We start from the raw sequence: 13,131 nt of genomic DNA on the forward strand, positions 1-13,131 counted from the left end.
CTGGAGATATCACAGTTACCAAAATGGATTCAGGAAGCAGTCCAAGAAACATGGGCAAATAATGATCATTTGTCCAGAGGAGATGTGCTTGATTTATATTTTTTCAGTGCAGCTCCAGAACTAACAGTGAAAGGATCACACGAACCCTTTCATTTTATCAAGCTGAGGAGACCTGATATAAACAGTCATAAATTTATCAAGGATCCTAAAACTGAAGAAATACCCTTGGTGTCCACTTTCGAGGAAAATGAGATCTCAACCAGAAGGGCATGGGGTATTTGGGTCTGTCTTACTGAGATAGACAAAGTCAAGTTTCCATTCAAATTTTATCAGAATTATGTGAACGGATCATTCCTGTTGAACACAATGACAGGAAAAACTACAGCATTTGCGGAAGAACTCTTCGAAAAGAAGAGAAATCTTTTGTGGAACAACAAGCTGCCGGGGAGTAAAGAAACTCGCCGAAAATTTTGTAACATGGCTCATATTGGACGATGGTCAGAGAATATCTGCCCAGAATGCCCAAATCAAAAGGAGCCAGAATTTGGAAAAACCTTTAGACCCCGAACGGATCGAAAGGATTTTTCCGAGACAAGCAAAGGTGGACAAGGACCACCAAAGATGCATTTTTACAGGGGTCTACTTCAAAAGCAAAAGATGCCTCGACAACAATAAAGCAGGATATGAGGAGAATAAAGCCAAAAGAAAGTGGCAGACATGTGATTCCTCCACTAGTAAAAGATGCCATCAATAATGGCATAAAAAATTCAAGACAGCTGCCTCCTCCACTAGTAAAAGATGCCATCAATAATGGCATAAAGAAATACAAGACAACTGTAAGATTCCCTGAAGTTTCTCGGTGAAACGAGTGGAACTACAGCTATAAATACAGGCATTTGAGGAAGCTGAAGACATCGATCATTCCCTTCAGTTTTCTTACAAATAAATTGTTGTAATATTTCTCTTTCTATTGTATTAAGTTTTCTTTATGTATTTCAAGAACAAGGCTACTATGAGTAGCTAAACAAGTTGTCTTCTCCTCTTCAAAGGAGTTGATTTATGTAATAATATTATGTCTGAATAATTTCTTTAAAGCCTCTTGTTTTTTCATGCTCATATTTTATAATTAAATTTATATACCATACGCCTTAAGGTAGCAAACGAATTAAGGCTGTGCTGGGTGTCGTTGAAGGAGCTTGTGCAGAAACCATATGTTGCGACTGCATGGTTGGAGTGTGAGGAGCACTTCGTAAAACTCGGCAGGTATGACCCGAAGACATTATGGCCAAAGAGGTATTTGAATTTAATTTATCTTACGGAAGCATGTTGGACCCTAATCTAGAGTATATCGGCTGGAAACCTTGCATAACCGATAGTCTTGCATGGCCGGGACTGGTTTGATAGGTATAACAAAGCCACGTACAAAGGATTAGTTTTAATTAATTGTTAATTCAAAAATATTCAAAAATGGGGACCATTAGGGAGTGAAAACAAAGAAAAGAGTGGGTAGGGAGTTAAGTTAAAGATAAGTTTGGTAATGGGGAGTTTTAAATAATTTGCCCTATATTATTATTGACGTTGAATACTTCTCAGCGTTCTTTTTATTATTATTATTATTATTTATTTATTTATTTTGAAGAATCAATTTCTGAAACATTTTTTTTTTAAAAAATTACTGTATACACACACGACGTCTTGAATTTTACACTAGTACTAGTATTATGTTAAAATGAAACCCCATTAATTACATATTTTAGCGTGCTAATCCTAATAAAACCTTCCATAAATATCTTATTTACTTCCAATTTTCACCACTTTCACTCTCATTAGTCGTAAGGCCCGAGATTATTTAATTTTAATCCGATTATATTTAATTATTTAAATTCTAATATTCTCAAATTAAATATACTCGAATTAAAATTAAATAATCTCGGGCCTTACATTAGTTCTCTCTTTCATCTCCCACACAAAATATAAAATACTTAATATAAAAATATATTTATATATTTACATTATTTTCCTTTCATTTCAAATTAAATTAATTATATACCTTTAAAAGTTCTCGCCACCAAATATTATTGTAGATATACAATGTGCGTGGACGACTAGTTTTACTTTATATGATTTTTGAACGAGGTACAAATACAATCGGCCCCAAGGTGAGATGCTATTTACTAAGCAACATCTTCTCTTTCGAGCTTTCAACCATATCCTTCAGGCTGACTTCGAAAGGCGTGAAAACGACACCCAAATCTTGTGCTCTCTTATTGCATGCCTGGTGTGTTGGTTCCCCTGCAGGACTGTGGCCGGCAACGAACAAATACCAGATAATAAAGCTAGTTAGCATTTGTCGAATACCAGATAGTACTCGAATATCGCTTGCCATTGCATTAATCAACCATTCGATATATATACTTGAGGGTAATATTGGATCATCTAGACAAATATGTTGTTCTTGAATAAGAAATCAAACAAGAGAAAAGTATGTCTGAACTTAGTTTTCTTGTCTGCAGAATCTCAGGTGAAGAGGGTGGCACATAGAATATTTAAACAAGCTTCTGTCCGGGAAATTATGAGCTTTGGGTCGGAAACCCAAGCGTGCTTTTGAAAATTTAAACAATTTAATTTCAAGCCGTGACCTATAGTTTATACGTATGGAAAATTGCATATATCACCCTTGTGAAATTCCGTGTTAGCTAATAACTCCCTGTGAAAATTTTTTAAGCTAATAACCCCCTGTGATTCTAGATTTGTAGCATACACACTCTTTTCAGCTAAAAATGACGAAAATACCCCTACATAAAATAAATTATAAATTAAATAGTTCATAAAAGTCGAGGGCATTTTCGTCATTTTTTAGCCAGAAGGGGTGTGTATGCTACAAATCTAGAATCACAGGAGTTTATTAGCTTAAAAAATTTTCACGGGGATTATTAGCTAGCCCGAAATTTCACAAGAGTGATATATGCAATTTCCCCTTATACGTACGAGTCCTTCACATTCAAAAGGTTTTGCGAGTAGGTATGCACGACATAGCTAGGCAATTCTGCATTTGGCAATATGCCTTAGCTAGAATAATATAAGTTAATTTTCTTGAAAATGGAGAATCACTCAGGACAGTGAGAAATTGAACTAAGAACAAAAAAAACTTACACTTTGGGAAGGCTCAATGAAGGATAAAGCTTCTGTAAGATCTCCAAAACTTCCGAGCTAGTTAATGCTCTCTCTGTCAAGAGGTATCTGCCACATGCTGAAGGATTCTCGAACCCCAAAATATGTGCTTCAGCAACATCTCTAACATCGACAAAACGATAGGATGGGAATACTTCCTTTCCTGTAATAGAATCTTAGTTTGATGCTAAAAATTCTGAATTGGCGAAAAGATATACAAACCATTTGATATACCTTTTATCAAGTCCAAGAAAGTCTCAGTAGTGCAATTACGTGTTGGCTGAAGCCTAGGACCAATCACATATCCAGGATTCATTACTTCCAAGTCGATGCCTTTTTCTTTGGAGAATTTCCATGCCGCTTCCTCCGCCAATGTTTTTGATAGGCAATACCATGCCTGCTAGCATGCGAGATGATTTTTGGATCAAAAGAATTTTTAGATGTTTTATGTAACAATAATATATATGAATCTCATTTTCTGTTTCAAGACTCTGTGTATTTCATCCAAATTTGTGGAGCACTCAAATAGAGGAAAACCAAACCAAAATAGAATTATCAACATCAGAAGCCTACGAGGATCATTTAAAGTTCCAATCTCATAAGTTGAAGTTCTTCCTGGATCTTGGTGAGTCCATAAACCTTATAAATATAAAGAGGAAAAAGATAAAATTTGTGGTATTGTTACAAGCACTGTAGTGATCCTTACCCGGATCACCTACTAAACAGAATTTAGGCATGCAATTAACTTAATTAAACAGATATCAGAATAAACTGCGGAAACATTACAAATACTACAATCCCAAGGCAAGGAATCTGTAAAAATCCAATTTGATTATACAACCATATCGAAAAGCTGTATCAATCCGATAACAACAGAAATAAAAACCTAAGCGAAGCTCCAGCTGACCAACCGCTGCCTAGCCCCTCCTGGAACCACCCGCCTCGTCCAATCGCAAACCTGACTCATGGAATAGGTTGTCCAGAAACACAAAGTACGAGATGTGAGCATAAAATGCTCAGTACGAGAGTATGAGTATACATGCATGCAAAGTGAACTCCCTATAACTCGAGGTCAAAGATCAGATAATAGAGACAGACCGGGCCCTGGTATGTAGCACGCTGTGCCGTCGCTGCAGGAGGTGGCTCCCATACCAATATACCAGTGGATATGCCGGACCCAAATCGATGGAAGTCCATCCACAAACAGGATAGGGTACAACCCTATTAATATACATCTCCAAGGAGATAGCTCAATATGCAGATGAATGCAGCATAAATCAATGACATATAAATCATGCAGTCACATAATACATGCATACTCAGTCAGGATATCTCGAACAGTACTATCGTACCTAACACCGAAGTCTGAACTAAGTTGGAAGAAGACAACCCCTAGCTGCCTTAGGTCCAAGTCCCGACCCGACCTGGTCTCAAGACTGACCCGACCTGACCTCTCCCTTCAAGCCCGACCTGAACTGCTCCTGGTCAAGCCCGACCTGAACTGCTCCTGGTCAAGCCTCGAGCTACTCCTTCCCAAACTCCCGAGCTACTCTTTCCCGAGCTCCCGAGCTACTCTTTGATCCGAGTAAAACTAAGAAGTGAGATGAAATGGTGTACAAATGACCGAACTCTCAACTCATATTTATAGAGGATGAGCTGGGACAGGTGTCAATCGAGTGCATGACACCTAACAAGACACTAATCGTGTTTTAGCTCCAACCACGTGTCCATTCCTGACCTGAATACCATGTGTTCTTCCCATGACCGAACACTACCCTGGCCTTGCACATCACTTTCTTGAGCACCCTAAGCACCGACCCGAGCCAAGCAAAAACACATTTCCGAGCCCTAGCTCCAAGCTCGAGCTCTAGCTCAATGCCCGAGCTCTTGCTCAATGCCCGAGCTATTGTTGAACAACCATGACCGACCCGAGCTACTCATGTCATGTGTTCTTGATCTTAACTTGTGCTCTTGTTAATAAAATATAATTAACCAATTAGTCTTGTAAATTGGAACTAGGCTACTACATTCTCCCCCACTTAAGATATTTCGTCCTCGAAATAAGATCTTAAGTACTGAATGTAATACAGAAATCAGAAACATTCTTTATTCTAATCAAACGTTTACAACTGAATACAACTCGAAAATGAAATCAAAACAACTCAGGATATTTTGTGCGCATCCAGTCTTCGAGTTCCCAAGTAGCTTCCTCAGTGCCTCGACGCTGCCACTGAACTAAAACCAGAGGAATGACTTTGTTCCGCAAAACCTTATCTTTATGATCCAGGATACGAATAGGTTTCTCAACATAGGTCAAATCCTTGCTCACCTGAACCTCAGACCGCTGCAGAATATGAGACTCATCCGCCACATACCGTCGCAACAGAGATACGTGGAACACGTCGTGAATACTGGAAAGATGCGGTGGCAAAGCTAGTCGATAAGCCAAATCGTCAATGCTCTCCAAGATTTCAAACGAACCGATAAACCTGGGAGACAACTTGCCCTTAAGGCCAAATCTGAGAATTTTGCAAAAAGGTGACACTCTCAGAAACACTTTCTCCCCGACATCAAACTGCAAAGGCCTTCGCTTGGTGTTAGCATAGCTGGCCTGACGATCCTGTGCAGTCTTAATCCGTTTCTTGATCTGATCAACAATGTCTACCGCCTGCTGGATAAACTCCGGTCCCTCAGCCTGTCTCTCCCCCACTTCTTCCCAAAAGAGTGGAGTACGACAACGTCGCCCGTACAACGCCTCAAAAGGTGCCATCCCAATACTAGTATGATAGCTGTTGTTATACGCGAACTCAATCAAAGGAAAATGATCTTGCCAGGCTGAACCAAAGTCCATAGTGCACGCTCGAAGCATATCCTCCAAAGTACGGATAGTGCGCTCTGACTGACCATCTGTCTCCGGGTGATAAGCAGTACTCAAACTGAGAGTAGTACCCATCGCACTCTGAACAATCCCCCAGAACCTAGAAGTAAACCTGGGGTCTCGATCACTGACAATGCTCACAGGCACTCCATGAAGTCGAACGATCTCCTGAATGTACAACCGCGCTATACGATCCACAGAATACTCTCGGCTATAGGCAATGAAATATGCTGACTTGGTGAGTCGGTCTACCACCACCCAGATAGCATCACAGTTCCTCGAGGTCATTGGCAAATGGGTCACAAAATCCATCGTGATCAACTCTTATTTCCACTCAGGAATAGGCAGACTGTGAAGCAAACCTACAGGTCACCGGTGTTCTGCCTTGACCTGCTGACAAACCAAGCATCTCGAAACATACTGATACACACTGCGTTTCATTCCTTTCCACCAAAAACGAGTACGTAGATCCTTGTACATCTTGTTGCTCCCTAGATGAATACTCAACTTAGATCATCTCGTAACTCTTCATCCTCCGGAATCACAAGCCTACTACACAAACACAGAAAACCATCTGACTGATAGTGAAATCCAGACGTACTACCCTCGTTGGCTAGGCGAGCCAAACGTTGGGTCTTCGAATCAGACATCTGAGCATCTCGAATTCGCGAATACAAAGCTGGCTCAGATAAAATTGCAAACATCTTGATACACTGCTTACCTTTCTTGTGCTTGAAGGTATACCCTGAAGAACAACAATCCTCGATTGCACTAGACATCGAACAAGTCTGCAGTACGGAAAGACGCACCTTGCGACTCAAGGCATCAGCAGTGAGATTAGCAGCTTCCGGGTGATACTTAATCTCGCAATCATAGTCTTTAAGAAAGTCCATCCAACGTCTCTGCCTCATGTTCAACTCTGCCTGAGTGAACAAATACTTGAGACTCTTGTGGTCGGTGAAGATCTCAAATTTCTCGCCATACAGATAATGACGCCAGATCTTCAAAGAAAACACAATCGCTGCCAACTCCAAATCATGAACCGGATAATTATCCTCATGAAGCTTCAGCTGTCTAGAAGCGTATGCGATCACATGCCCATTCTGAGACAGGACACAACCTAACCCCTGAAGAGAAGCATCAGTGTACACCATATACCCTCCAGATCCTGACGGCAATGCCAACACCGGCGCAGAAGTCAACCGTCATCGAAGCTCACAGAAGTTCTCCTCGCACTCGGAGAACCACTCGAAATCCACACCCTTGCGGGTAAGCTGCGTCAAAGGTCGAGCTAACTGAGAGAAATTCAGAATGAAACGACGATAATACCCTGCTAGACCCAGAAAACTACGGATCTCAGCAACTGTCGTCGAACGTGACCAATTAAGCACAGCCTCAATCTTGCTCGGATCGACAGAAATCCCTTCCCTGGATATGATATGGCCAAGAAAGACCACTCAATCCATCCAAAATTCGCACTTACTCAACTTGGCGTACAACTGCTTGTCCCAAAGAGTCTGCAGTACCACCCGTAAGTGAGAAACATGCTCATCCTCATTACGCGAATACACCAGAATGTCGTCAATGAAGACCACGACAAACTTATCCAAGTACTCCCTGAAGACACGGTTCATCAGATCCATAAATATAGCCGGCGCATTAGTCAAATCAAATGGCATCACTAGAAACTCGTAATGCCCATAGCGAGTAGGAAATGCTGTCTTGGCTACGTCCTGATCTCGGACTCTCATCGGATGGTACCCAGATCTCAAGTCAATCTTGGAGTAGACTGAAGTACCCTGCAACTGATCAAACAAGTCATCGATACGAGGCAAATGATACTTGTTCTTCACAGTAACTTGGTTCAACTGACGATAGTCAATGCACAGCCGCATCGACCCATCCTTCTTCTTCACGAAGAGAACAGGAGCTCCCCAAGGAGATACACTAGGACGAATGTACCCCTTGTCCAAAAGATCCTGTAGCTGATTCTTCAACTCACGCATCTCTGACGGAGCCAGACGATATGGTGCTCGAGAAATAGGCAAAGTACCTGGCATCAACTCTATGCCAAACTCGACTTCCCTAACAGGAGGTAAACCCGGAATCTCATCTGGAAATACATCTGAAAATTCATTCACGACCGGAATGCTCTCTATCCCTACGCTTTCAGCGGACAAATCAACTGCATAGATGAGGTTACCTTCCCCGCCAGACTCTAGAGCTTGACAGGCTCTCAAAGTAGATACCAAAGGCATCGGGGGTCGCGCTCCCTCACCATAAAAAAACCAGCTATCACTCCCCTCCGGATGAAATCGTACTAATCTCTGATAGCAGTCCACTGAATCTCGATAGGTAGTCAACATATCTATTCCCAGAATGCAAACAAAGTCGTCCATCGCAAGAATCATGAGATTCGCAATCAGAATGTTACCCTCGAATTCTAAAGGGCAACCCATCACTAGACGCTTGGCCAAAGCAGACTGACCCGTCGGAGTAGAAATAGAAAGTACTACGTCTAGTGCAATGTAAGGTAACTTATGCCTCTTAACAAAATGTGCAGAAATGAAGGAATGAGATGCACCAGTGTCAATGAGTACAAGAGCAGGTAAACCATATAACAGAAATGTACCTGCAATGACCTTCTCATTCTCCTCCACGGCCTGGTCGTGCTTTAAGGCAAAGACCTGGCTAGAAACCCGCGGCCTCAAGTGAGAACTCCCAGCAGGCTGTCCCTGTGACCTCTGCTGAACGGTGGCCTGAGAACCTGATCCAGAACCAGAACCGCCTCCCCCAGATAGTGGACAATCTCTCCGGGGATGACCCACCTCTCCACAACGGAAACAAGCTCCAGAAGCTCTACGACACTTGTCTGACGGATGGTTCTTCCCACAATGATCACACTTCTCCTTCTTCCCAAAACGGATAACACCAGTGGAACCAGAGGAAGAAGAATTAGATCCAGACTTCTTGAAAGACAGAGCACGGGGAACCAAAGAACTAGCAGGCCTGGACTGAGAGAAAGACCGGTTCCTCCGAATGCTGTCCTCTGCCTGATGACAACGTCTCACCAAACCCTCGTAGGACATGTCATCTCCAACCGCCACACGATCATGAATATCAGGGTTGAGACCCTGAAGGAACATGTTATACTTCATCTCCGAGCTGTCAGCAATCTCGGGGCAATAGGATAGAAGATCAAAGAACTTCTGCTGGTACTTGTCAATAGACATGGCACCCTATCGCAGACTCAGTAATTCACCTGCCTTCGCCTGACGGAGTGCAGGAGGAAAATACAGCTTTTGATAAGCTGTGCGGAACTCAGCCCAAGTAGCAACCCCTCTCTCCATGACGAACGGTGCAGAAGTGAACCTCCACTACTTTCGGGCTCGACCTTCCAGAAGATATCCCAGCGTCTCCATCTTCTGCTCCTCAGTGCAACGGAACGTCTGAAAAGTTGTCTCTATGCGGTCTAACCAGTTCTCCGCATCCTCCGGAGACTCACCTCCAACCAAAGGCTTAGGACCCATCGGAAGAAATAGGCGTACGCTAAAACGCTGATCATCATGGCGACGATGATGGCGCTCACGACGACACTCTCGGTCATCGTCTCCCCAGCATCCACCTACACTGCCATGGCTGCTCTGATCATCACGATCTGCCATCTACACAAATTACCTCACGGTTATCTTATGCAGAATCTAAATCCCAAGAAAACTATGCATGCTCTGATACTATAAATGTAGTGACCCTTACCCGGATCACCTACTAAACAGAACTTAGGTATGCAATTAACTTAATTAAACAGATATCAGAATAAACTGCGGAAACATTACAAATACTACAATCCCAAGGCAAGGAATCTGTAAAAATCCAATTTGATTATACAACCATATCGAAAAGCTGTATCAATCCGATAACAACAGAAATAAAAACCTAAGAGAAGCTCTTGCTGACCAACCGCTGCCTAGCCCCTCCTGGAACCACCCGCCTCGTCCAATCGCAAACCTGTCCCATGGAATAGAGTGTCCAGAAATACAAAGTACGAGACGTGAGCATAAAACACTCAGTACAAGAGTATGAGTATACATGCATGCAAAGTGAACTCCCTATAACTCGAGGTCAAAGATCAGATAACAGAGACAGACCGGGCCCTGGTATGTAGCACGCTGTGCCGTCGCTGCAGGAGGTGGCTCCCATACCAATATACCAGTGGATATGCCGGACCCAAATCGATGGAAGTCCATCAACAAACAGGATAGGGTACAACCCTACTAATATACATCTCGAAGGAGATAGCTCAATATGCAGATAAATGCAGCATAAATCAATGACATATAAATCATGCAGTCACATAATACATGCATACTCAGTCAGGATATCTCGAACAGTACTATCGTACCTAACACCGAAGTCTGAACTAAGTTGGAAGAAGACAACCCCTAGCTGCCTTAGGTCTAAGTCCTGACCCGACCTAACCTCTCCCTTCAAGCCCGACCTGAACTGCTCCTGGTCAAGCCCGACCTGAACTGCTCCTGGTCAAGCCCCGAGCTACTCCTTCCCGAACTCCCGAGCTACTCTTTCCCGAGCTCCCGAGCTACTCTTTGATCCGAGTAAAACTAAGAAGTGAGATGAAATGGTGTACAAATGACCAAACTCTCAACTCATATTTATAGAGGATGAGCTGGGACAGGTGTCAATCGAGTGCATGACACCTAGCAGGACATTAATCGTGTTTTAGCTCCAGCCACGTGTCCATTCCCGACCTGAATACCATGTGTTCTTCCCATGACCGAATACTACCCTGGCCTTGCACATCACTTTCTTGAGCACCCTAAGCCCCGACCCGAGCCAAGCACAAACACATTCCCGAGCCCTAGCTCCAAGCCCGAGCTCTAGCTCAATGCCCGAGCTCTTGCTCAATTCCCAAGCTATTGTTGAACAACCATGACCGACCCGATCTACTCATGTCATGTGTTCTTGATCTTAACTTGTGCTCTTGTTAATAAAATATAATTAACCAATTAATCTTGTAAATTGGAACTGGGCTACTACAAGCACAAACCTTGATTTCTTCACAGAATACTAGATCCGAAAACCATGTTTCATTGACTATAACATCCGGGCCTTTGGGATTTCGATTGAACGTAACCGCAGAAATAGAGGACGTCAGCACTACTCTTCTAACAGATGGTTCTTTGCTGTAAGATATCAGGACATTTAATGTTCCGTTCACTGTGGGCTCTATCAGTTGTGCGTAAACAGAGAATGTAGATAAAATCAAGAAATTAGTTTCACCCATGGCCATGATGCAGAATAAACACAGATATGTAAAGCCAAGAACAAATTGAAATGAATCTAAACACTGGTCCTAAAACTCCCAAATGCATTCATATGCACAAAATATTGAAATTTGGTCTTCCTCACTCCATAATGTGAATTCGCATCCAAGGTATTAGCACTAACTGAAAATATTTAGTGGTAAAAAAATAGATTGACTGCAGTATCAAGATATGGTTTCGAATGAACAAGAAACTAAAACATAATAAGTGAATCTGACAAGAGCTCAAGATCATCACAATGAACAATGAGAATCATCAGACCAAGCCACCCAAAAAATAATAATAACTTACAGAATACAATAAAATTCGAGAAAGAATTAAACATTGCACAAATCATGCACAAGACAATGAACCTGTGGGTCAGTTGCTTCAAATAAAACTGGTGATGCTGTATGAAAGACCCCTTCACAACCATGAACCACGGAATCAAAAGATCCATCTTCGATTAAGTTGGCTTCGAATAAGTGTAATCTGTCCTCAGCTCCCTCGAGTTCTTTCAAGTGGTATACCTTATTTGGATCACCTGCATTTCAAAGTGCTTAAACAAATGTTGATGGCAGATATATCTTGAAGAATCTTACTCCAAACACAAACCATAACTTTTTTGTATGCATATAATTATAGTATCCAAAATAGACCAGACAAACAACATCTATAATCCAAAGAACCTAAGATTTTCTTCGCAACACACAAACATCATCATGAAGTAGAGGAGAGATGGCGAGAAAAATGTGATTCATTAGATGACCGCCTCTAACAATGAACACGTTAAATCTATTGTCACACCCAAAAAGCAAAAACAACAACATAACTTTAATCACGAATATTCTTAATTGGTTTTATTCTCAGCCATGGTTTCAAAGAAACTAATCACAAAAGAAATTGAAGATATATAACTACTGACTGAGGTTTGTAACAGTGGCTTTGACAGTGTAACCCCGCTGAAGCAGAAGCTTAACGAGCCATGAGGCAATGTAACCCGATGCTCCAGTCACGCACACTACTTTTGCCGCTCCGCTCATCCGATCACTCGATCGAGTTTCAGTCGGAATTCGGTACCTTTGCTCGATTTTTATCTTTTGGAATTTTGGTCTCCACTGTGAAGGAAAATAGATATTTTCCTACTTAGGTAAAAGTAACCACAATCCTTCCGCACCGACCCACGATACCTGGTCATTGTCATTTCTAAATTTTAAAAACACACAATTTTTGTAAGGGTAAATTGTTTATAAATCTTCAATGGTAAAATTTAGTCTGTTCTGGCAATCCAACTTCGATCCGGACTTGATTAGCACCAGATTTTTTCTGATACTAGCTGATTGATTTCATAATTTATTTAGCAACCCAAATGGATAATCTTTCTTAAACTTTTTATAAAGTTCAATTTCAGTTTTTTTTTTAAAAAAAATTGAAAATGAGTGTTCATTAGTGGGTTAGTCTTTATGTTGGGGATTGGTTTGTGTAGAGGAGGTGAATACATACACACTCTTAAAATATTTTGGTCAAAAACAACGAGTTGAGTGAATGTTTGTCAACTCAACTAATTTTCTCAACTTCTTAAGATGGGTTAATTGCATCCACACTCCCTGTAAAAAGTGTAAAAAACATAAAACTCCTTAAATAATATTAATAGGCTAATGCATCCGTCAGTTTTTTAAAATGTAGCACATTTCACCCCTATGTTATACAAACTCGGGCACATTTATACCCTCTCATAGGGGTTTTTATGCTAATTTTTTT

General features: G+C 41.6%; 1 protein-coding gene across 1 annotated transcript; it reads right to left on the minus strand.

Annotated features, from left to right (window-relative positions):
* Positions 1 to 2,098: 2,098 nt before the first annotated feature.
* Positions 2,099 to 12,466, minus strand: LOC140870758 (phenylacetaldehyde reductase-like). Its single transcript, XM_073273156.1, has 6 exons — positions 12,296 to 12,466; positions 11,741 to 11,914; positions 11,115 to 11,302; positions 3,406 to 3,568; positions 3,154 to 3,334; positions 2,099 to 2,300 (listed from the first exon to the last, which is right to left on the minus strand). Exons 1-6 carry the CDS (start codon positions 12,411 to 12,413, stop codon positions 2,168 to 2,170), a joined length of 957 nt encoding a protein of 318 aa, XP_073129257.1. The 5' UTR covers positions 12,414 to 12,466; the 3' UTR covers positions 2,099 to 2,167.
* Between the last annotated feature and the right edge of the window lie 665 nt (positions 12,467 to 13,131).

This window comes from Henckelia pumila, unplaced genomic scaffold (assembly GCF_033568475.1).
Source record: "Henckelia pumila isolate YLH828 unplaced genomic scaffold, ASM3356847v2 CTG_19:::fragment_3, whole genome shotgun sequence".
Lineage (NCBI taxonomy): Eukaryota > Viridiplantae > Streptophyta > Magnoliopsida > Lamiales > Gesneriaceae > Henckelia > Henckelia pumila.